The sequence below is a fragment of the Hemiscyllium ocellatum genome, chromosome 10, assembly GCF_020745735.1.
Source record: "Hemiscyllium ocellatum isolate sHemOce1 chromosome 10, sHemOce1.pat.X.cur, whole genome shotgun sequence".
NCBI classification, from domain to species: Eukaryota; Metazoa; Chordata; class Chondrichthyes; order Orectolobiformes; family Hemiscylliidae; genus Hemiscyllium; species Hemiscyllium ocellatum.
The window spans coordinates 114,288,506-114,311,700 of NC_083410.1; the positions used below are offsets into that span (position 1 = coordinate 114,288,506).

The following is a 23,195-nucleotide window of genomic DNA, read 5'->3' on the forward strand; positions in this document are numbered from 1 at the left end:
TGAGAGGTGACCTTATTGAAACATACAGGATTCTGAGAGGACTTGGGGTCAATGTGGAGGTTGTTTCTCTTTATGGGACAGTCTGGGATGAGAATCTTAGAATAAGAGGCTGCAAGACTGAGATGAAGAGCAATTTCTTCTGAGGGTAGTGAATCTGTAGACTTCTTTACCAAGAAGAGCTGTTGAGTTTAGGTCATGAAGTACATTCAAGGCTGAGATGGATTTTTAATCAGCAAGGGAATCCAGGGCTATGGGGGAAAGAAAGGAAAGTGCAATTGAGGATTATCTCATCAGCCACTTCTCCTTTGTCCTATGGCCTTATTACGAAATAGATTTGGATGAAACAGATTTGTTTGATAACCAATGTGACTCAAAGTTTGTGCGAAGATTTGTAGCTCGGGTGCTCGTTGTTGTGGTTCTGTTCGCTGAGTTGGGAATTTGTGTTGCAGACGTTTCGTCCCCTGTCTAGGTGACATCCTCAGTGCTTGGGAGCCTCCTGTGAAGCGCTTCTGTGATCTTTCCTCCGGCATTTATAGTGGTTTGAATCTGCCGCTTCCGGTTGTCAGTTCCAGCTGTCCGCTGCAGTGGTCGGTATATTGGGTCCAGGTCGATGTGCTTATTGATTGAATCTGTGGATGAGTGCCATGCCTCTAGGAATTCCCTGGCTGTTCTCTGTTTGGCTTGTCCTATAATAGTCGTGTTATCCCAGTCAAACCCATGTTGCTTGACATCTGCATGTGTGGCTACTAAGTGTGCTCACCAATGTGACTGTAACAAAGATAAAGTACTGCTTCCTTGACTTTACCACCACTTCTCTTGACTTGTCCACTGTTTTTAAATTAGACTTTTTTTTAACAAGTATGAATTTCATCAAACTAAATACTTGTCTTCAGTCACAAAAACAGATGTTGCTGGAGTTCTTTGTTTTTTGTTTATTGTCTTCAGTCCCTGCAATAATTCAATTCTCTGGCAACCATCTGAGTCTGAATCACATCATTTACGACCTTGGTGTCTTATTGAACCCTGAGAAAAGACTCCAATCCTATATCTGTCAGAAAGACATTGCTTCCATCTTCATAATCAGGGAGCTCTGTCCCTTCTTCAGCTCCCCTGCTGCTGAAACTTTGATCTGTGTCTCTGTTACCTCCAGGATTGACTATTCCAGTGCTGTCCTGGCTGACATTTCAAATTGTACCCTTTATAAACTGCAATTCTTCTTCATGGGTATCAGTTATGTTCATGCTGATCTTCACTGGTTCCTAGCGAAGGAATTCACGACATTAAATTACCTTCGTTTGAAAATCACCTCATTTCCTCTTATCTCTGTAATCTCTTCTACCTCTATAGCCCTTTTATCTGCACTCCTTCACCTCTGGATTTTTGTGTAGCCCTTCCTTTGGGCCCTCTGTCATCCGCTGTGCTTTCAGCTCTCTGGGGACCAAGCTCTGGATTACAAGCTTTTATTGTCTATCCTTAATTAAGATTCAACTATTTCAATTGAGAATGCAATTAAAAGTCAACCAAATTGCTGGGCCAGACCAAGTAAGGATGATGTCGATTTTCCTGCTCCTCGGATGCTGCCTAACCTGCTGTGCTTTTCCAGCACCACTCTAACCTTGACAGCTTTCCTTCCCTAATGGACAAGAGTGAACCAGGTGGTTTTTTTCTGACCATCGGCAATGGTTTCATGGTCAATGTTAGATGATGTTGTAAAGGTTATACATGAGACCCTGAATGCCAGATGGTTTATTGAACTCAAATTCCACCATCTGCCATGACAGGATTTGATTGAGGGTACCCAGAACATTCGTTGAGTTTCTGGATTAATAGTCCAGCAATAATACCATGAGGCCATTGCCTCCCCACTTTTCTCTTTCTCCCATTCTTTCCTTTTAAGATATTTTTAACTTAACTCTTTGCCGAAGTTTTGGTCATAGACCTTAGTAGTGTAAAATTTTACATCATGACACTCCCAATCATGGGCCTGGACTGTGTATTGAATCACAGTCACTATATAAATACAAATTGTTGATATGACAGGATCATGGTAAGTGCTGACTGAATGAGAATTTCTACAGGTAAAACAGCTACTATATGTAGAAATGTATTTTATTATATATTTGGATTATCAACTGCACAGATAGAGGCTTTCCAGCCCAACAAGTTTCTGCATATTCTCCAATGCTGAGAGTAACAATATAGATGCTTATGAGGGAGTCCTGTTACATCTAGTTTAGTGAGTAAACCAAGTTTCAAAACGGAGTGTTTCTGCTGATCTTTTGACCATTTTTCACTCTTCCTCTCTCTCTGAGGGTTGTGTGACTGTTAAAAAAACATCTAACTCGGAGATGTGAATCTTTTGTCTTTTTGTAGCTGTTTCGATAAGGCTGTGGAGGAATGGAGACAATTTCACTGTGACTTAAATGATCTGAATCAGTGGGTGATGGAAGCTGAGCAGTTATTGTCTGTTGCCCGAGACCAAAATGGTAGCCTGGACTTGGAGGAAGCCAGGATTCACCAACAGGTGAGTTTCTTGCCAATCATACTCTTCACACATTCAAAAATATGAAGTTAAAAATCACACAACACCAGGTTATAGTCCAACAGGTTTAATTGGAAGCACACTAGCTTTCGGAGCGACGCTCCTTCATCAGGTGATAGCGGAGGACTCGATCATAACACAGAATTTATAGCAAAAATTTACAGTGTGATGTAACTGAAATTATACATTGAAAAATTGATTGTTAAGCCTTTTAACTGTTAGACTACAGTGATAGTTTCACTTCTTTCATGAGTAAATCACAAAACTTTTTTTTAAAAGTTGCACTCTCAGGTTAGCTGTTAGCAATGGTGATAGCTACACAATATGTTGAAGGTGTTGGCCCCCTGTGTTCTCTGTCTATGCCATGATGTTTAGATTGATTCTAATCTAAAAAGTGAGATAACAGAATTTTATATAAATTCATGCAGTTTTTGAGCAAAGTACAATGTAACTCTGCAAGTACAAATTCACCCCATAAAATATATGTGTGCATGTGGGTCTTTATCTGTGTGTGTGTCTCTCTCTGGGGTGGGGGTTGTGAGTGTGAGAAAATGTGTGTGTGTGTAGTGAGTGCAGAGTGTCTTAAGTCTGTGACGGGGTGCATGTGTGAGCGTGGGAGTGTGTGTGTCTATAAGGGTGTGTGTGAGAGTGTCTGTGTGCGCGTCTGTGTGTACCTGTGTCCGTGTGTATGTGAGAGTGTCTATATGTAGGAGTATCTGTGTGTGTACATGTAGTGCAATGGTGATCACCTGTAATGTGACATGAACCCAAGGTCCCGGTTGAGGCCCTCCCTACGACAACAGATGAATGGGCACCGCACAACAATCAACAGACAGGAGGGTTCCCTCCAAGTTGGGGAACACTTCAGTGGTCCAGGACATTCGACCTCGGACCTTTGGGTAACCATCCTCCAAGGTGGACTTTGGGACAGGCAGCAGAGAAAAGTGGCTGAGCAGAGGCTGATAGCTAAGTTCTGTACCCATAGGGAGGGCCTCAACCGGGACCTTGGGTTCATGTCACATTACAGGTGATCACCATTGCACTACACACACACACACACACTCACTCACTCACTCACTCACTCACTCACTCACACACACTCCCACACTCACACATGCACCCCCTCACAGACTTAAGACACTCTGCACTCACGACACACGCGCACACTTTCTCACACTCACAACCCCCACCCCAGAGAGAGACACATACAGAGACAGACAAAGACCCACATGCACACACATATTTTGTGGGGTGAATTTGTACTTGCAGAGTTACATTGTACTTTGCTCAAAAACTGCATGCATTCATGTAGAAATCTGAGCTCAAAAACTGCATGAATTTATGTAAAACTCTGTTATCTCACTTTTTAGATTAGAATCAATCTAAATATCATGGCATAGACAGAGCACACAGGGGGGCAACACCTTCAACATATTGTCTAGCTATCACCATTGTTAACAGCTAACCCGAGAATGCAACTTTAAAAAAATGGTTTTGTGATTTACACCTGAAAGAAATGAAACTATCACTGTATTCTAACAGATGAAAGGCTTAACAGACAATCAATTTTTCAATGTATAATTTCAGTTACATCACAACTGTAAATTTTTGCTATAAATTCTGTGTTACAATCGAGCCCTCCACTATCACATGATGAAGGAGCGTCGCTCCGAAAGCTAATGTGCTTCCAATTAAACCTGTTGGACTATAACCTGGTGTTGTGTGATTTTTAACTTTGTACACCCCAGTCCAACACCAGCATCTCCAATTCATGTCAAAAATATGAAGATTTCCTAAGGCCTGTTCCAAGTGGTGATTGCAACCCCCAAGCTTATTATTAGATGTCATTTTGTATGAAACTGTTTCATCACTATGGATCTCGACAACTTTTTGAAATTGTGGAGTTGAACATTTAAGAGAGCACAGCAAAACCATGTGACCGCATTTCCCATTTCACCTGGCGTTGTAGAGTCGTTACAGCAGAAACAGACCCTTTGGACCACCCAGTCCATGCCGACCATAATCCCAAACTAAACTAGTCCCACCTGACTATGCTTGGCCCGTTTCACTCCAAACATTTCTTAGTTATTTACTTGTCTAAAAGTATTTTAAACATTTTAATTGTACCCACATCCATCATATCCTTTGGAAGTTCATTCCAAACATGAAGCACTATGTGTAAAAACAAAATTGACCCTTTTTCTTCTCATTTGAAAAATATGCCTCCTGGTCGTGAAATTCCCCACCCTAGGAAAAAAGACACCTGCCACTCATCTTATCTATACCCCTCATTATCTACACCACCTCTCTAAGGTCATCCATCAACCTCCTACACTCCAGTGAAAAAAGGTCCCAGCCGATCCAGCCTCTCCTTGTATCCCAAATTCTCCATACCAGCAATATCTTGGCAAATCTCTTCTGGATCCTCACCTGTTTAATAATATCCTTCCTATAACAAGGCAGAACTGGACACAGTCCTTCAGAAGAAACCTCACCACTAAACTGCTGAAGAACTATTACTTTTCTATGTTTTCCCAGTTCAGATGCAAAATCACATTCTGAAATTCTGCTCAGTAGCTCCCAGATAAGCTGAGTATATTCAGATTTCCCATTTTTCTTTCAAATTTCCAGCAGATGCAAGTTTTGGTTTTGCATTAAACTGTTTGATCAGCCAAAACATTTTCATATTCTCTCTCTTCTTTCCTCATTGTCTTGTTACTTGTTTCTTGGGCTGGGGTAAGTGGCTTGCAGGGGAGTGGAATTTGTCACGTTTGGACAGCGTTTGTTTCTCTTGCTGTGAGTGAGAATGTGAAAATTAAAGTTGGTGGGAGTGAGCATGTCTTAGTCAGATGGCTGGGGCAAAGGAGTAGTGCGCATATTTCTTGTAGAGTTTGAGCATATCTTGCCCTTCTTGTCCCCTTGGCTGGTGGGGGAGAGGTGTTATAATACCTCGCACTGTTAGGGAGTTCTCTCTCTAGTTGGGCAAAGTGTGTTTTTTCTCTCATGCTCTGTAGGGGCCTGTCTCTCGTGCGCTCTCTCGGAAGTGTTCTCCCTTGGGTGAAGGTTGTCTGTGTGTATATTGTTCTTTCTTTCTGCATGTTTCTTGCTCCCTCTCACTTAGGATCTCTCTTCTTTCTAATATAAAATTAAATTATGGTACTAGGCACCCTCAACACTGTTGGCAGTCAGCATTTGTGGAGAGAAACAAAATTAACATTTAAGGCCTGTGACCTTTGCAGAATCATCCCGAACAGGAGGCCACTTGACCCATATGCCAGTGCGAACAATTTTAAGTAGCACATTGATCAGTCCCCCTCCCTTCTGAAGATACTTGGTAGTCCCCTTTCGATTACTGAGTTAGGTTCCTTTGAAAGTGGCCATTGAATTTGTTTCCATCAGAATCCTTCCCCTCTTCCTTGTATCATAGGAACACCTTTTCTTTGTCTTTGTTATTTCATAGAACCGTGGAATGGTTACATGACACAAGGAGGCAAATTAGCCCTCTCTGTGCAGCTCTTTGCAGGAACAGTTTATCGAGTGGCATTCCTCTCTCTCCATAATGTACAGAATTTTTCACTTCGTATTGTGATCCAATTTTTGTTTTGAAAATTAGGATTGAATCTAGCGACATCACAACCTCAGGCTTTACGTTCTAAATAGACCTCGAATGAAAATATATTTTGTTGTGTTGATGTTGCTTTTTTGCAAATCACTCTAATTCAATGTACCCTTGATCCTTCCACCAATGGGGATAGTGGATCTGTCTCACCTGTCCAGACCATTCATGTTTTGAACACTCATAACTCCTATCAGTCGGATCTTCTCCTAGAAGGGCAGCGCCAACCTCCTAAACCATCCAATTAATTGAAATTTTTCAGCCCTGGAAACATTGTTATGGCTTAACAGTCTAGTCCAAACCAGTGTTTGATGTAATTCATGACACCTTAGTTCCTTTTGTATTCTATGCCCTATTTATAAAGCCCAGGATCCCATTTGCTTTGCTTTAGTAACCAACCCCAATGACTTACATGCATTTAAACCTACGTGTCTTGGATTCTGCACCCACAAGATATATTGCTTGCATTGAATTTCATCTGTCAGTCATTTGTCCATTCCATTAACTTGTCTGTATCCTTTTGACGTTTAACACTGTTTTCCTTACCATTCATAAAGCTTATAAATTTTGTATCATCTGTAAATTTTGAAATTTTGCCTTGTACATAAAATCTGTGTAATTAATATAAATAAATCAAGAAATGCAGGGGACTTAATTCTAACCACTGAGAATGTCTGCTTGAAACTTTCTGTAGTGACTGAAGTGAGGTCAGCTAAGTGGACCTCATAGAATGAGAGTTCCCTGATTGGGGCAGTTAATCTGGTCTGATCAGGGATCCCTAGCTGATGGATCAAAACAGGAGTGTCAGAGATTCTTTTCACTCTGAGAGCTGGCTCTGAGGAAGCTGGTTCACTGTCTAGGACTTTCCACGAATAAGTAAAGGGTGACTTGGCGATGGGATACCGGCATCTGTGGAGTTATCTCACCTCCCTCTAGTCTGAAAAACAATTGTTCACCACATTTCTGTCATGCAGCTGATTTTGTATCCAGTTTGCTATTTTTCCTTTTTCTTCCATAAGTTCTAACTTGCTTCAAAAGTCTCTTGATAGCATTTTTAAACATCTTCAGGAGGAATCCTTGTACGTCACATAAATTATGTTAACACCATCTACATTCTTTGTTAGTTCATCAATTCTTTGTTGACTTTCATTAATTAACCTGTATGTGGGCAATGACTGTTGATTGCATCCCAAATCGCTTCCTAATGTTAAATGACTGGCATGTAGTTGTAAGGGTTTACCTTTATCTTCTGATTTAAATAAGGAAGTAACAATTTCAATTCTCTAGTTCCCTTGGCACCATCCCAGTTTCTAAGAAAAATATAATAAATTATAGCCAGTATCTCTCAATTAATTTCATATTGGTTGTATCACATCCAGTCCCTCAAAATCCCTCTTTCCCAGCCTTATCCTATGTTTAGCCCCAACCCCTTCCTCACCTGCTAACCTGTCCATCTTCCTACTCACTGATTCACTCCACCTTTTCCACTGACCAATCACAATAACACCCCCACCTGCATCCTGTCACCATCCCACTGACCCTTCCCCCCAGCCCCACCCCTCTCTTCTATATATTTATGGGCTCCCTCCCTGTCCCCAGTCCTGATGAAGGGTTTCAGCCCGAAACATTGACTTTCCCACTCCTCGGATGTTGTCTGACCTGCTGTACTCTTCCAGCTTCACATCTTTTGACTCTGGCTTCTAGCATCTGCAGTTCTTAATGTCTCATCAGTCCTTGTGCTTTATCAATTTTGCATTTAGCCAGCCTAATAACTTCTCTATAACAATTTTTAACTTGTCATATGTCTCAATTTTCTAATCTTTAGCTATGACTTTGACAGCTTTATATTTTTGGTGAAAATATATAAAAAAATATTCAGTTAATACCTCAACCATGCTGCATATGTAAATCCTCAATTTGGTAACAAATTGGTTGCACTGTTCCTTTTACTGTTCATACGCTTATCGAGGACTTTTGGATTTCCTTTTATGTTACTTACCAGTTTCTTCTTATGTTCTCTTTTTGCTTTTTTGATTTTGTTTTTGCAATTCTTCTCTGACACTTGGAAGTGTGCTAATATATAAAATTCTGTTGAATGCATTCTAGAAACTCCTGCCTTTCTCAGCCCTTTTCAACGGCTATCCTAGTCTACCTTTGGATGATTGAAGTCCCTGTTACATACAGTGTAATTTTTACATTTTTTTTCTACTTGACAGTCCTGTGGATTATTAGCTCTAACCAAATAGGTTCTGACTTTCACACTGCTGAGGCATGCTCCTCTCCAGCACTGAAATGTCCTGCTTAATTAATACTGCTTTCCCTCCTCATCCATTCTTCTTTTGCCTTCTCTACCTTCTCTGAGCAGTTTATACAAGGAAATGTTTGCTCCTACCTAGTCTTGATCGTCTTTGAACCAGACCTCTGTTGTTGTCACAACCTCTGATTCCCAGCTGGTATCTGCACTTACATCTGACCAACTTTACATACAACACTTTATACATTTAATATATACACAGCAACCCAACTTTGAATATATTGCATTATAATTTTTTCTGACCCTACATCATACCTTACTATTTCCTGCTCTATGTAAATCACACAAGCTGAACTTCTCCAACCTGACCTTGCATTAAATTCTGTCATCCCTAAAACAATTCTGCCTAACTAAAGAGTGAAGTGGAAACCATTTCATCATATTCTTAGCCTGTGTCTTTGAGATAGTGAACATAATTCGGGAAGTCAGGTGGTGATTTACTTGTGTAAAGTTCCAGTCTTTGACCTGCTCTTGTAGTCAGTATACTTGTATGTCCCTTCCATTTTGGTTTGTGGTTAATTGTAAGTGCAAGATGTTGATGCTCAGGAGCACACCATAATAATGATGAATAATGACAATGGGAGATTGTTAAAGTCTGTATTGTTGGAAATGCTCATTGCCTGGCTCTGTCATTATGTGACACGTATGATGCCTGCCACTTCTCAGCCAAAGCCCGAATGTTGCCCAAGTATTGGTGCATGCTGGTATGGACTTCTTCAGTACTTGAGGCAAATTTAATGGCTCTTTACTTGAACGTACGTGTGTTTGGTGCCAAACAATTGAATTGTTGGCAAAAGTGCAGGTTAATGGGTAAGTTCCTTATTGCTATTACAGAGGTAGGGTTACAAGGAGATCAAAGATGGTAACTAAATGTTCAAGGATTTGTCACTTTACGAAAGGACAGACAGGAAGGAAAAGGTGATGGGATAACTTTGTTGGTATGGGATGGAATAAGTACAATAGCAAGAAATGATCTTGGATCAGAAAATGTAGAATGTAGGATATAATTAGGGTAGGAAGAAAGAAACGGAGTTAATGTTTCAAGATTGTTATGATAGTTCTTCAAAACCTTGATTGGCAGACATTCACCCATCAGATCATAAGGAAGGCAAATGGATTACAGAGGAACCTCGATTATTTGGCATTTGATTATCCGAATTTCGGATTATCTGGCAAGATTGCAAGGTCCTGATGTTTGGCTAATTTGGCTAAATTATCTGAACAAAGTACTTCCTGCCCGTGTTGTTCGAATAATCGTGTTTATTATATGCCTTTATTTCACAGGGAATGGAGTATAAAAATAAGGAAGTCATGCTAAACTATACAAAGCACTAGTTAGACCACACCAGTTTTGGTCTTCGTACCTAAGGAAAGATATATTGGCGTTAGAGGCAGTCCAGAGAAGGTTCGCCATTTTGATCCCAGGTATTGAGGCATTTTCTTATGAGAAGCGGTTGAGTAGGTTGGCCCTGAAATCATGGAAGAATTGAAACATAGAAGATTCTTTGTGGACTTGATAGTTTGTTTCCCCTTGTGTAAGAGTCTATGCCCAGAGAGCATAATTTCACAGTAATGGGTTGTTCAGTCAGGAGAAAGATGAGGAATTTCCTTCCTCAGGCAGTAGTGAATCTGTGGAATTCTTTCCTGCAGATTATGGTAAAGTTTGGGTCATTTAGTATATCTAAGGCTGAGACAGACACAATTTTAATCAGTAAGGTAATCAAACGTTATGGGGAAAAAGTAAGAAAGTGGAGTTGAGGATAATCAGATAGCTGTGAGCTTATTGAATGGTGGAGTAGACTTGATGGGTTGAATTACTTATATATTTACTCTGAAGCTATGTGGTCTCAGGTTGCAAATACTAATCAGCGCAATGATGAGTGAATGTGCTCGGTTTGATCTTGTGTTGGAGGAGTGGTCATTAGTGAAGCCAAAAATGGTTACATCAAGGACATAATGTTGAGCGACTGTGGTGTCCTGGGACAGAGATGATTGGCCTCTAACAAGCACAAAAACCTTTCTTTGTGCAAAGTATAACCCAAATCACTGAAGGGTTTTTCTTGATTTTTATTGAGATATGAGCCCACACTTGTTCAAGTGCTCCCTGATGTCAAGGACAGTCAGTCTCAATTTCTGAAATTCACCTCTTCTGTGAATGTTTGGACCAAGGCTGCCATAGCGTCAACAGCTGAATGAGCCTGACAAAACTCAATCTGAGTGTCTGTAAACTTATTACTACTGAGCAACATCTTGCTCCATAGTACTTTTGATGACATCTTTCATAATTTTGATGATAGAGAGAATGATAGAACAGTAATTGGCCTGTTTGAATTTGTCCTGCTTCTTGTGTACAGGACATAGCCTGAGCAGTTTTCTTCTTTGCTGGCTGGGTAGAAGTGTTGTAACTGTACTCGAACAGCTTGGTAGGATATTGGAGTTCTGGAGCACTACAGATTTTGGTCATATTAGTAGAATGTTGTAGGGCTTGTAGCAATGCTTTCAGTCATTTCTTGATGTCTCGTGGAGAAAACTAAATAGCTAAAAACTGGTACCTGAATACGCTTGGATGACTACAAATGCTTCTGCCTTGCCCTGTGCCCTCTAATGTGCTGGGCTTCCATCACATAGCATTGGGAAATTTGTGAAGCTTTCTCCCCTTGTTAATTATTCCATTGTCCACCACTTTTCTTGACTAGCTGTGGCAGGATCGCTGTTTTGATCTGGTATGTTGGTTGTGGGATCACCTATGACATATGAGCCCACTGATTCCACAACTACCTAAACCACATCTCCTTCTACCCTACCTCCTGTAAAAACGCTATCCCTTATTCCCAATACCTCTGCCTCTGCCACATTTGCTCATAGGATGACCAGGAGAAAGTGAGGTCTGCAGATGCTGGAGATCAGAGCTGAAAATGTGTTGCTGGAAAAGCGCAGCAGGTCAGGCAGCATCCAAGGAGCAGGAGATTCGACGTTTCGGGCATAAGCCCTTCTTCATTTCTGAAGAAGGGCTTATGCCCGAAACGTCGAATCTCATGCTCCTTGGATTCTGCCTGACCTGCTGCGCTTTTCCAGCAACACATTTTCAGCTCATAGGATGACCAATCCACCTCAGAAAGTCCCGGTGGCCTCCTCCTTCCACGATCGCAACTTCCCTTCTCACGTGGTTGATAATGCCCTCCAGTGTATCTCCTCTACTTCACGCACTACTACTCTTGAACCCCACCCCTCCTAATGCAACAAGGACATACACCCCCCCCCCCCCACCGACCTCCGCATGCAACGCATCGTCCCTGCCACTTCCACCACCTCCAAACGGACTCCACCACCAGATATATATTTCCCTCCCCATGCCTATCAGCGTTCCAAAAAGACCATTCCCTCCGTGACTCCCTCGTCAGGTCCACATCCCCCACCAGCCCACAACCCACTCCTGACACCTTTCCTTGCCACTGCAGGAAGTGCAAAACCTATGCCCATACCACTCGCCTCACCTCCATCCAAGGCCCCAAAAGGATCCTTCCACATCTGTCAGAAATTTACCTGTACCTCTCCCAATGTCATCTACTGCATCTGTTGCATCTGGTATGGTCTCCTCTGCATTGGGGAGCCAGGACACCTTGCGAAATATCTCTGGGACACCCATACCCATCAACCCATTGCCCCGTGGCTGTACACTTCAACTTCCTCTCCCACTCCGTCAAGGACATGCAGGTTCTGGACCGCATCCACCACCAAACCGTTACCACCCAACGCCTGGAGGAGGAATGCTTCATATTCCACCTTGGGACATGCAACCATGTGGGATAAAAGTGAGTTTCAACAGCATTCTCATTTCCCCTCCCCCCACATTATCCCAGTCCAAAGCCTCCAACTCAGCACTGCCCTCTGGACCGATCCATCACTGCCCCCTCTGACCTATCACCTTCTCCCTCACCTTCGGCAGCTATCGCTTTTCCAGCTACCTCCTCATAACCCCACTCTCCTCCCATTTATCTCTCAGCCCCGACCCACAAGCCTCATTTCCTGCTGGAAACATAGATTCTCCTGCTCCTCGGATACTGCCTGACCAGCTGTGCTTTTCCAGCACCACACTCTCGACTCTGATCTCCAGCATCTGCAGTCCTCACTTTGTCCATATGGTTTATATTATGCATATCGTCCTGTGTTTGAACTTCATTGGGTTGGCACCTCATTTTGGTTTTAGAGCTTGTATTATTGAATGACTTGTTGACCAATTCTGTTGGATGGAGTAGGAGATTGTCCATGATCTGAATCCTTTCTGGAATAATGTTGTTATTTCCCTGCAAGGAGCTGGAAGAAAGTCTCAGCAGTCACCAGCCAGTATATATTACTTTAAATGCCTCTGGCAGAGATATCATACAGGACCTTTCAACAGCAGATGGATGTCTCCTACAGGAGAAGCTCAATGGATTAAATAAACGCTGGGCAGCTATTTCTTCAGAGATCAAAGATCGGCATCGTAGGTAAATGACCATTTTTTTAAACCAACAAGTGTTTGGAGCAACGTGAGAGAAATCATGGTGGAAAACTTTGCTTTGCAGAGGAGTGTATGACTATTAATTAGAGTGCATCTTTACTAGAAACCTTTATATTTAACCATCTCTGTGAGTGATTGGAGTTCTCTGTTTTATAGTGTAGATTGGAACTTTTAAATTGTGAAAAATTGTGTATAAAGCTTAATTTTCATTTTGATAGAGAATATATTATGTTGACCTACCATTCAAACAGCACTGTTGTTTTCGTAAGAAGAGAAGGCAGTTGAGTTGAATATTTGAAAGTCCGAGTTGCAGTGCTGACCCATGAGTAACCAGAATTAGCATCCTTTGACTTATATGCTGTTTTAATTCCAGACCTCCTTGGTTCTGCAGTTGTTAAGTATTACGTTTTTTTTATCTCTTAGGTTGGTTGGAGATAGCCAACAATGCTCTGATTTAAAGAATCAGATGGATGAATTTGGTTTGTGGTTGGATACAGTACAGAACTCTTTAAGGGCTGTGCATTCACCGCCGACAGCACATGACCTGGAGGAACTGAAGGTATTTCAATCCGTGATTAACCTACTTTATATTTATATTTTAACAGTTTTTCAAAAAAGAGACTTTGTCTTTGAGATTGCTTAATGATGAACAGCTATAAGTAGTCTGTCTGAAAATTGCAGGTTGTTTTCTGGTATTGCCCCTCAAGGCAGATCATGGGGCATGTACAAAGGGAAACTTGATCTGATGTTTCCCTATCAATTTTACAGAGCTATTCAAGCTACGTGCATCTTTAGAGATTTAAGATGTTAAGTTTTGTATTTAGTAATATGTGGGAATTGGGGAAGAATATTAGAGTGTAATATCGGAGTGTACAAAATACTTGGAGAGACAGGTAACACTAGAATAGAGAATAGTAAGTTGTTGGAGAGTCCGAATAACACACAAAATAATGAAGCCAAATGAGAGTTATGTTGCATGTATATGAATGCATGTAAACTTGAAGAATTACAAGCCCAGAGTGCCATGTGGATTATGATGTGTTGATAATACACTGTGTTAATTACAAGGTGCTCAAAAAAAGGAAAGGGAAAAAGGAGAAGGCATGGTTTTTTTTTTGTTAAGGGAGAGCATTGCAGTGCTGTAGAAAGAGGATATCTCAGAGGGTTCAAGGATGCAAGCAATTTGGTGATAGCCAAGGAGCAAAAATTTTGCAGTTACATTGCTTGCTGTAATGTATAGACCAACCACTAGTTGGAAGGATTTAGATTACCAAACCCGAAAGAAAATTTACGGGTGCCAACAATATAGTGTGGTTACAATGCAGATATTTACCTATTGCTTCCCTTCTTTTTAGCCATCAATTTGCATCAGTCACAACAAATATTTTCCAAAAATGGACTGGGACAGCGGTAGTGTGGGGACATTGAGAGATGAATGTTTGTCAGTTGTGTTCAGGGGACTTGCCCGCAACAATATGTGTCTGGTCCAACAGTGAGGAGGCACTGCTATGCTTAAGTCTTGCAAATGAGGTGAGCCAAGCAAATCAAATGTCAATGGGAAATATTGAGAAAACTGAGTGTTGTACCATAAGGTTTAAGTGAAGATGGAAAATGGCACTCAACAATCAACTGGTGCAGAGCTGACCCCTTGTAAGACAGATGAGGGCAGCGAATCAGTGGAATTCTTTAAAAACCAAAAAAGAAAATGCTGGAAAATCTCAGCAGGTCTGGCAGCATCTGTAAGGAGAAAAAAGAGCTGATGTTTCAAGTCTAACTGACCCTTTGTCAAAGCTGGAATTTTTTACTACATTGGTTTCTGGAGATTGGATAGTTAAGTATTTCTAAGACTGAGATACACAGATATTTACTGAGTTAGGAGAATTCAGAGTTAAGGGGAAAGGCAGGAAACTAGAGCTGAGAATTGTCAGATAAGCCATGATCTTATTGAGTGGCAAGGATTGCCTGAATTGCCTACTTTTGCTCCTACCTCTTATGGCCGAACTGCATTTATTTGAAGTGGGATGGCTGCATGCAAAAAGCAAAAGGAACATATTTGTTGTGACTGATGCAAATTGGTGGCTAAAAAGAAGGGAAGCGATTTATCCCTTTTTATCAGAAAGCAGCATATAGAGGGTTAGGGTGTAGGTTTGCGTGCAGATCTGTAGGTTTGATATCCAGATGTTTCATTACCTGGCTAGGTAACATCATCAGTGGCGACCTCCAAGTGAAGTGAAGCTGTTGTCTCCTGCTTTCTATTTATACGTTTGTCCTGGATGGGGTTCCTGAGGTTTGTGGTGATGTCATTTCCTGTTTGTTTTCTGAGGGGTATCTAGGTCAATGTGTTTGTTTATGGCGTTGTGGTTGGAGTGCTAGGCCTCTAGGAATTCTCTGGCATGTCTTTGCTTAGCCTGTGCCAGAATAGATTTTTTGTCCCAGTTGAAATGGTGGGTTTTTTTCCTCCGTGTGTAGGGCTACGAGGGAGAGGGGGTCATGTCTTTTTGTGGCTAGCTGATGTTCGTGTATCCTGGTGGCTAACTTTCTTCCTGTTTATCCTACGTAGTGTTGTGGCAGTTCTTGCATGGAATTTTGTAGATGACATTGGTTTTGTCCATGGGTTGTACTGGATCTTTTAAGTTTGTCAGTTTTTGTTTGAGAGTGTTGGTGGGTTTGTGTGCTACTAGGATTCCAAGGGGTCTTAGTAGTCTGGCTGTATTTCTGAGATTTCTTTGATGTATGGTAAGATGGTTAGGGTTTCTGGCTGTGTTAGGTCTGCTTGTTGTGGTTTGTTCTTGAGGAATCTGCGGACTGTATTTTTTGAGTATCCGTTCTTCTTGAATAAGTTGTATAGGTGGTTCTGTTTTCTGAAGTTCGTCTGTGCTGCAGTGTGTGGTGGCTTGTTGGAATAGTGTTCTGATACAGCTTCGTTTGTGTGTGTTGGGATGGTTGCTGGTGTAGTTAAGTGTTTGGTCAGTGTTTGTCGGTTTTCTTTATATGTAGGTTTGTAGTTCTCCGTTGTCTGTTCTTTTGCCTGTGACGTCCAGGAATGCGAGTTTGTTGTCGGTTTCTTCCTCCTTGGTGAACTTTATGCCTATGAGGGTGTTGTTGATGATGATAAATGTCTCTTCTATCTTGTTTCATTTTGTGATGACAAAGGAGTCATCTATGTAGCGGATCCAGATTTTTGGTTTGATGGTTGGTAGGGCTGTTTGCTCTAGTCTGTTTGTTATAGAGGGTGTCTGCTTGCCTAATGGAATTTACAGAAAGCTGTTTAACCCTTGTCACCTGAGATTTGAGACAAACGTGCACAGGTTTTTCCATACCACCTTCTATCACCACTGACAGTGTGGTGCAAGAGGTTGTAGGCAGCTTCACGCATGTCGGCTCCGCAACCATCATGAATCAATCAATATCCACTTTGCAAAGTTGCAGTCCTCTAAGCTGAGGAAGAGAATGTGGAATAACAGTAATCTGACTGAGGACATTAAAATGTAAGCCTATCAAGCTTGTATCATTAGTGCTCTGTCAGGGTGCAGCGGCAGAAATATTTAGAAGTATACTTCTAAATATTACATCAGTCTTACATCAGTGGTGGGCAAATTATTGGAGAGGATTTTGAGAGACAGGATTTATGATTGCTTGGAAAACTAGCTTGATTAGAAATAGTCAGCATGGATCTATGAGGGGCAGGTTATGCCTCACCATCCTTATTGAATTCTTTGAGGATTTAACAAAACACATTGATAAAGGTAGAGCAGTGGATGTGGTGTGAATGGATTGTAGCTGAAAATGTGTTGCTGGAAAAGTGCAGCAGGTCAGGCAGCATCCAAGGAACGGGAGATTCGAAGTTTCGGGCATAAGCCCTTCTTCCTTCTTTCTGCCCGAAACGTCGAATCTCCTGTTCCTTGGATGCTGCCTGACCTGCTGCGCTTTTCCAGCAACACATTTTCAGCTCTGATCTCCAGCATCTGCAGACCTCACTTTCTCCTGCATGGATTGTATCAAGGTGTTTGATAAGTTTTCCCATGTTGGACTCATTCAGAAAGTAAGAAGGCATGGGATGCAGGGAAATTTGGTTGTCTGGATACAGAATTGGCTGTCCCATAGAAGACAGAGGGTGATCGTCGATGGAAAGTATTCAGCCTGGAGCTCGGTGACGAGTGGTGTTCTGCATGGATCTGTTCTGGGATCTCTGCTCTTTGTGATTCTTACAAAAGACTTGGATGAGGAAGTGGAAGGGTGGGTTAGTAAGTTTGCCGATGACAAGAAGATTGGTGGAGTTGTGGATAGTGTGGAGAACTGTTGTAGGTTGTGACGGGACATTGACAGGATGCAGAGCTGGTCTGAGAAGTGACAGATGGAGTTCAACCAGGAAAAGTATGAAATGATTCATTTTGGAAGGTCAAATTTGAATGCAGATTACAGGATTAAAGGCAAGATTCTTGGCAGTGTGGAGGAACAGAGGGATCTTGGGGTCCATGTCCATAGATCCCTCAAAGTTGCCACTCAAGTTGATAGGGTTGTTAAGAAGGCATATGGTGTTGGCTTTTATTAGCAGGGGGATTGAGTTTTAGAGCTGCGAGGTTATGCTGCAGTTCTATAAAGCCTTGGTTAAACCACTGTTAGAATATTGTGTTAGTTCTGGTCACTAATTATAGGAAGGATGTGGAATGCTGAGAGAGAGTGCAGAGGAGATTTAGCAGGATATGGCCTGGACTGGAGGGCATGTCTTGTGAAGAAAGTTTGAGGGAGCTAGGGCTTTTCTCATTGGAGCGAAGAAGGATGAGAGGTTGCCTGATAGAGGTGGACAAGATGACGAGAGGCAGAGGTAGAGTGGATAACCAGAGACTTCTTCCCAGGATGGAAATGGCTATCAAGAGGGGGCATAATTTTAAGGTGATTGAAGGAAGATTTAGGGGAGATGACAGAGGTCGGTTCTTTACACAGACAGTGGTGGGTGCATGGAATGCACTGACAGCAGTGGTAGTAGAGTCAGATACAATAAGGAAATGAAAGTGACTCTTGTATAGGTACATGGATGATAATAAAATGTAAGTTAAGTCGGTTAGTTTGATTTTAGACTGGGATAAAGGTTGGCACAACATAAAGGACCAAAAGTGCCTGTACAGTGTTGTACTGTTCTATGTATACTTACAATGCCAAAGTTCATGAGGCTATGGGTCAAGTTCTGGAAAATTAGATTAATATAGTTAGATGCATGTGTATGATTGTTGCAGACTCAATGGACTGAAGGACCTTTTTCTGTGCTGTAGACCTCTATGACTCTGGCAGCTTCCTAATATTTTCGAGTTTGATATGAATCTTCAAAATAAAACACTGCTTTTAATTCATTTATGCTGTCTATTCCTAGTACTGAACCTTCAGGATCTCACTCTTTCTTGAACAAAGGTGTCACATTTGCAACTCTCTAATTCTGTGGGATCTACCCCAAATTAAAGCTTTGAAAATCATGGCAAGCACTTTGTCTAGCAGGCTATTCAGATCAAGAGACAACTAGTCTAATCATAGGCAGTTTGTTGTGAAAAGACAAACTGTGAATCTTTACCCCATCTGGGGTCTCTCTTTCTATCAATATTTCTAAAATTGATGTCCTCTTCCTATTTAAATCATTGATAGAACGAACTACCAAAGTATAGTAGCCTAAGCACATGATTCTTTCTTTGTCCCAGTAGGCCCCACTACATCTCTGACTAACCACTTCCTATTTGTATTCCAGTAGAACATTTTTGGGTTCCCCTTTATGGTGACTGCTCGATTTTCGTGTTGTTTCCTTTCCAGTCTAATTTTCTTCTCACTTCACCACCTCCTCCTTTCCCCCCCCCGTCTCAAACTATTTTGAGGGATTCACCTGGCATGAGTCACAAATAGTCTTTTCCTGTTTCATGATATCCTCTATCTTGAAGGAGAATATGAGGACTGCAGATGCTGGAGATCAGGGTTGAGAGTGTCATACTGGAAAAGCACAACTGGCCAGGCAGCATCTGAAGAGCAAGAAAGTCGGTGTTTTGAGCATAAGCTCTTCATCATTCCGAATGAAGGGCTTATGCAAGAAATGTCGATTCTCCTGCTTCTCGGACGCTGCCTGACCTGCTGTGCATTTCCAGCAACACACTGTCGGTTCTCTATCTTGAAGTCCTCTTTCGATATTCCTTGCTGTGCTCCATTTCTTCACCTCTTGTGTGGAATGTGGTAGACGCTGGCTGGGTCAGCATTTATTGATCATCCCTAATTGCTCTTGAGAAGGTGGTGATGAGCTGTCTTCTTATACCATGCTGACCTTTTGGTCTAGGTTCATCTACAAAGCTGTTAGGGATGGAGTTCCAGGATTTTGACTCAGCAATATTTTATTTAAGAGCAAAACGTTGTGGACACGGAAAATCTGAAACAAACATAGAAAATCCTAGAGGTATTCAGGTCTGGCAGCAGTTGTGGAGAGATAAAAAGAACTAACATTTTGAGTCTAGTATGATGTTTTCAGGATACTTTATTGAGGTTGATTTTATATTTCTAATCTAAATCTTGATTTTCAGATCTGCCAAAAAAGGCTGTTGTGTAGCATTGCAGCTTTGGTTAGGGTCTCTTTGTTGACTGTTGCATTATGTACTGTGACTATTATTCACAGGTTGCAGCAACAGACCTCAAGTTGCGCAGTGACAATTTAACCATGATGAACAGCATTACACAGGATATACTTTCAGACAAAAACCTAAGTCTACAAGAGAGAGACAAACTTTCTGCAAAGCATAGAATTATCAATTCAAACTGGAATAAGGTAAGTTTTTTTTAAATGACATCATAATTCATGATGAGTTGCAATAAGGGATTAGCATTAATTTTCTTGTGCTGAAAAGAAAGTATCTCAGCTGAAAGGCACAGCAAGTGTGTTCCTTGAAGTTTTGTTGAGCCTGAAGCTCCAGTTTCCAGCACCATTTGCACCCAACAATTTCCAGTGTTCATTTTAGTTTAACCTGTGAACAAGTAAAAGGGCTGTGCCGATATTTGGAACCATTCAGTTATTTAATTTAATATGAATGAAAAAGAATTGAAATTAAAACCTACTATTTTTTTTGTTCTGAGCTCTTCTCAATTTTAAAATCACTTACAAATCTACTCCATGTATATTTCTGTTATACTCTATACTGTGTTTTTTAAAGTGAAAGAAAGAAAGATTGAGCATCTGTAAATAATGAAATTGCTTGAAAATGCTGCACTATAAATGTTGTGTTAAAAATTGGACTGACTGACAATTTTGAGATAGCAAATGTTACTACAAGGATGGGTTGAGAAATCTGTTACTGACTGTATGATCACAGTTAAAGTTAAAAAAATGTGGTGCTGGAAAAGCACAGCAGGTTTGGCAGCATCCGAGGAGCAGGAAGAGTCGATATTTCTGGCATAAGCCCTTCATCAGGAATGTGGGTGATGGGGATGGCAAGGGGGCTGAGAGATAAATTTATTCCTCAGCCCCCTTCTCTCTCTCTCTCTCTCTTTCTCCCTCGCCCCCAACCATTCCTGACGAAGGGTTTTTGCCTGAAATGTCAACTCTCCTGCTCCTTGGATGCTGCCTGACCTGCTGTGCTTTTCCAGTGCCACACATTTTAACTTAAACTCTGATCTTCAGCATCTGCAATCCTCGTTTCCTCCTGATTGCAGTAAGACATATTTAATTCTAGAAAAATCAGGAGGAAATTTACTTTAGTTTTACTATTATCCCATACACCTTGCATGTAGCTCATGTTTTGTCTGATGATTACAGACTCTCAAATTTTAAAAGCAGAAAGTGGTAGAGAAACCTAACAGGTCTGGCAGCATCTGTGGAGAGAAAGAGAAAGTTAATGTTTCAAGTCAGATATGACTTATTTTGGACACAGAAAAAAATTATTTCTGATGCAATGTCATGTTTTCTTATTTAGATGTGCAAAGAACTGTCTGTTAAAGTGAAAGAAATTGAGATTCACCTCCAGGACTATGCTGACTTCAAAGAAAACCTGGAGAAGTTGTCCGACTGGGCAGTAGTTACAAGACTGAAGCTCCAGCACAGAGGGCCATCTTCACCAGGAGGCACACAACTTCAGGTAAGTTCCACTGAAAAACAAATATATGCAGAAAGTATAGGGCAGAATTTTATCTTTATGACTGGGCTGTTGATTGCTTGCTGAAGAGCTGTTGAGGACCCTATATCACCTCCTTTAGAAAAGGTCCTCTGAATTCTGTAGTCTCTGACTAGATTTTCCCCAAGATCAAGGACTCAGTTTAGCGCCACAAAGAGCTGTTGGCCAGTTAGAGCAGTGAAGCAATGCTGTGACCAAAGGTCCAGGATCAGTGAGGTCCAAATGCCTTTGGAAAGTGAAGGTGGGACGTGGGTAAAGGGGAGAGGTCAGATGATAGGGTGGCTGTCAGGAGGACCTGTTCTCAATGTCAGATACTCAGATCCAACCCTGTCTAACCCTCTGATCATTTTATATGTCGCTATTAAGTCACCTCTCACCTTCTTCTCTCCAATGAAAACAGCCTCAAGTCCCTTAGCCTTTCCTCATAAGACCTCCCGTCCATACCAGGCAACATCCTAATAAATCTCCTCTGCACCCTTTCCAAAGCTTCCACATCTTCCTTATAATGTGGTGACCAGAACTGCACACAATGCTCCAAGTGCGGCCGCACCAGAGTTTTGTACAGCTGTGACATAACCTCATAGTTCCGGGACTCCATCCCTCTATTAATAAAAGCTAAAACACTTACGCCTTCTTAACAACCCTGTCAACCTGGGTGGCACTTTTCAAGGATCTGTGTACCTGGACACCGAGATCTCTCTGCTCATCTACACTACCAAGAATCTTACTATTCGCCCAGTACTTTGCATTCCAGTTACTCTGACCAAAGTGAATCACCTCACACTTGTCTGCATTAAACTCCATTTGCCACCTCTCAGCCCAGCTCTGCAGCTTATCTATGTCTCTCTGGAACCTACAACATCCTTCACCACTATCCACAACTCCACCGACCTTAGTGTCGTCTGCGAATTTACTAACCCACCCTTCTACGCCCTCATCTAGATCATTTATAAAAATGATGATCAGTAGTAGACCCATCACCAACCCTTGCGGTACACCACTAGTAACTGGACTCCAGGATGAACATTTTCTATCACCCACCACCCTCTGTCTTCTTTCAGCAAGCCAATTACTGATCCAAACTGCTATATCTCCCACAATCCCATTCCTCTGCATTTTGTACAATAGCCTACTGTAGGGAACCTTATCGAATGCCTTGCTGAAATCCATATATACCATATCAACCGGTTTACTCTCATCTATCTATTTGGTCACCTTCTCAAAGAACTCAATAAGGTTTGTGAGGCACGACCTACCCTTCACAAAACTGTGCTGACTATCCCTAATCAAATTATTATTTTTAAGATGATTATAATTCCGATCTCTTATAACCTTTTCCAACACTTTACCAACAACCGAAGTAAGTCTCACTGGTCTATAATTACCAGGGTTGTCTCTACTCCCCTTCTTGAACAGGGGAACCACATTTGCTATCCTCCAGTCTTCTGGCATGATTCCTGTAGACAATGACGAGATAAAGATCAATGTCAAAGGCCCGGCAATCTCCTCCCTGGCTTCCCAGAGGATCCTAGGATAAATCCCATCCTGCCCAGGGGGCCTTATCTATTATCACACTTTGCAGGATTTCTAATACCTCTTCCTTGTGAACCTCAATCTCACCTAGTCTAGTAGCCTGTATCTCAGTATTCTCCATGACAACATTATCGTTTTCTAAAGTGAATACTGTTGAAAAATATTCATTTAGTGCTTCCCCTATCTCCTCTGACTCCACACACAACTTCCTGCTACTATCCTTGATTGACCCTAATCTTACTCTCGTCATTCTTTTATTCCTTAAATACCTATAGAAACCCTTAGGGTTTACCCTGAACCTATTCAGCATCAACTTCTCATGTCTTTTCCTGGCTTTTCTGATCTCTCTCTTTAGGCCTTTCCTGGCTACCTTATAATCCTCAAGTGCCCTAACTGAGCCTTCACATCTCATCCTAACGTAAGCTGCCTTCTTCCTCTTGACCAGAGATTCCACTTCCTTCGTAAACTACGGCTCCTGCACTCGACAGCTTCCTCCCTGCCTGACAGGTACATACTTATCTCGGACACCCAGGAGCTTTTCCTTGAATAAGCTCCACATT

General features: G+C 41.6%; 1 protein-coding gene across 11 annotated transcripts in view; it reads left to right on the forward strand.

Moving 5' to 3' along the window:
• Positions 1–23,195, forward strand: part of LOC132819922 (utrophin-like) — a 751,240-nt gene that overhangs the window by 384,901 nt on the left and 343,144 nt on the right. For all 11 annotated transcript variants that reach the window (XM_060831897.1, XM_060831902.1, XM_060831903.1 and 8 more), the window contains 5 exons: positions 2,374–2,524; positions 12,784–12,959; positions 13,397–13,532; positions 19,614–19,763; positions 20,905–21,066. In XM_060831897.1, the coding sequence (XP_060687880.1) occupies positions 2,374–2,524; positions 12,784–12,959; positions 13,397–13,532; positions 19,614–19,763; positions 20,905–21,066 (775 nt within the window). The remainder of the gene's footprint in view (positions 1–2,373; positions 2,525–12,783; positions 12,960–13,396; positions 13,533–19,613; positions 19,764–20,904; positions 21,067–23,195) is intronic.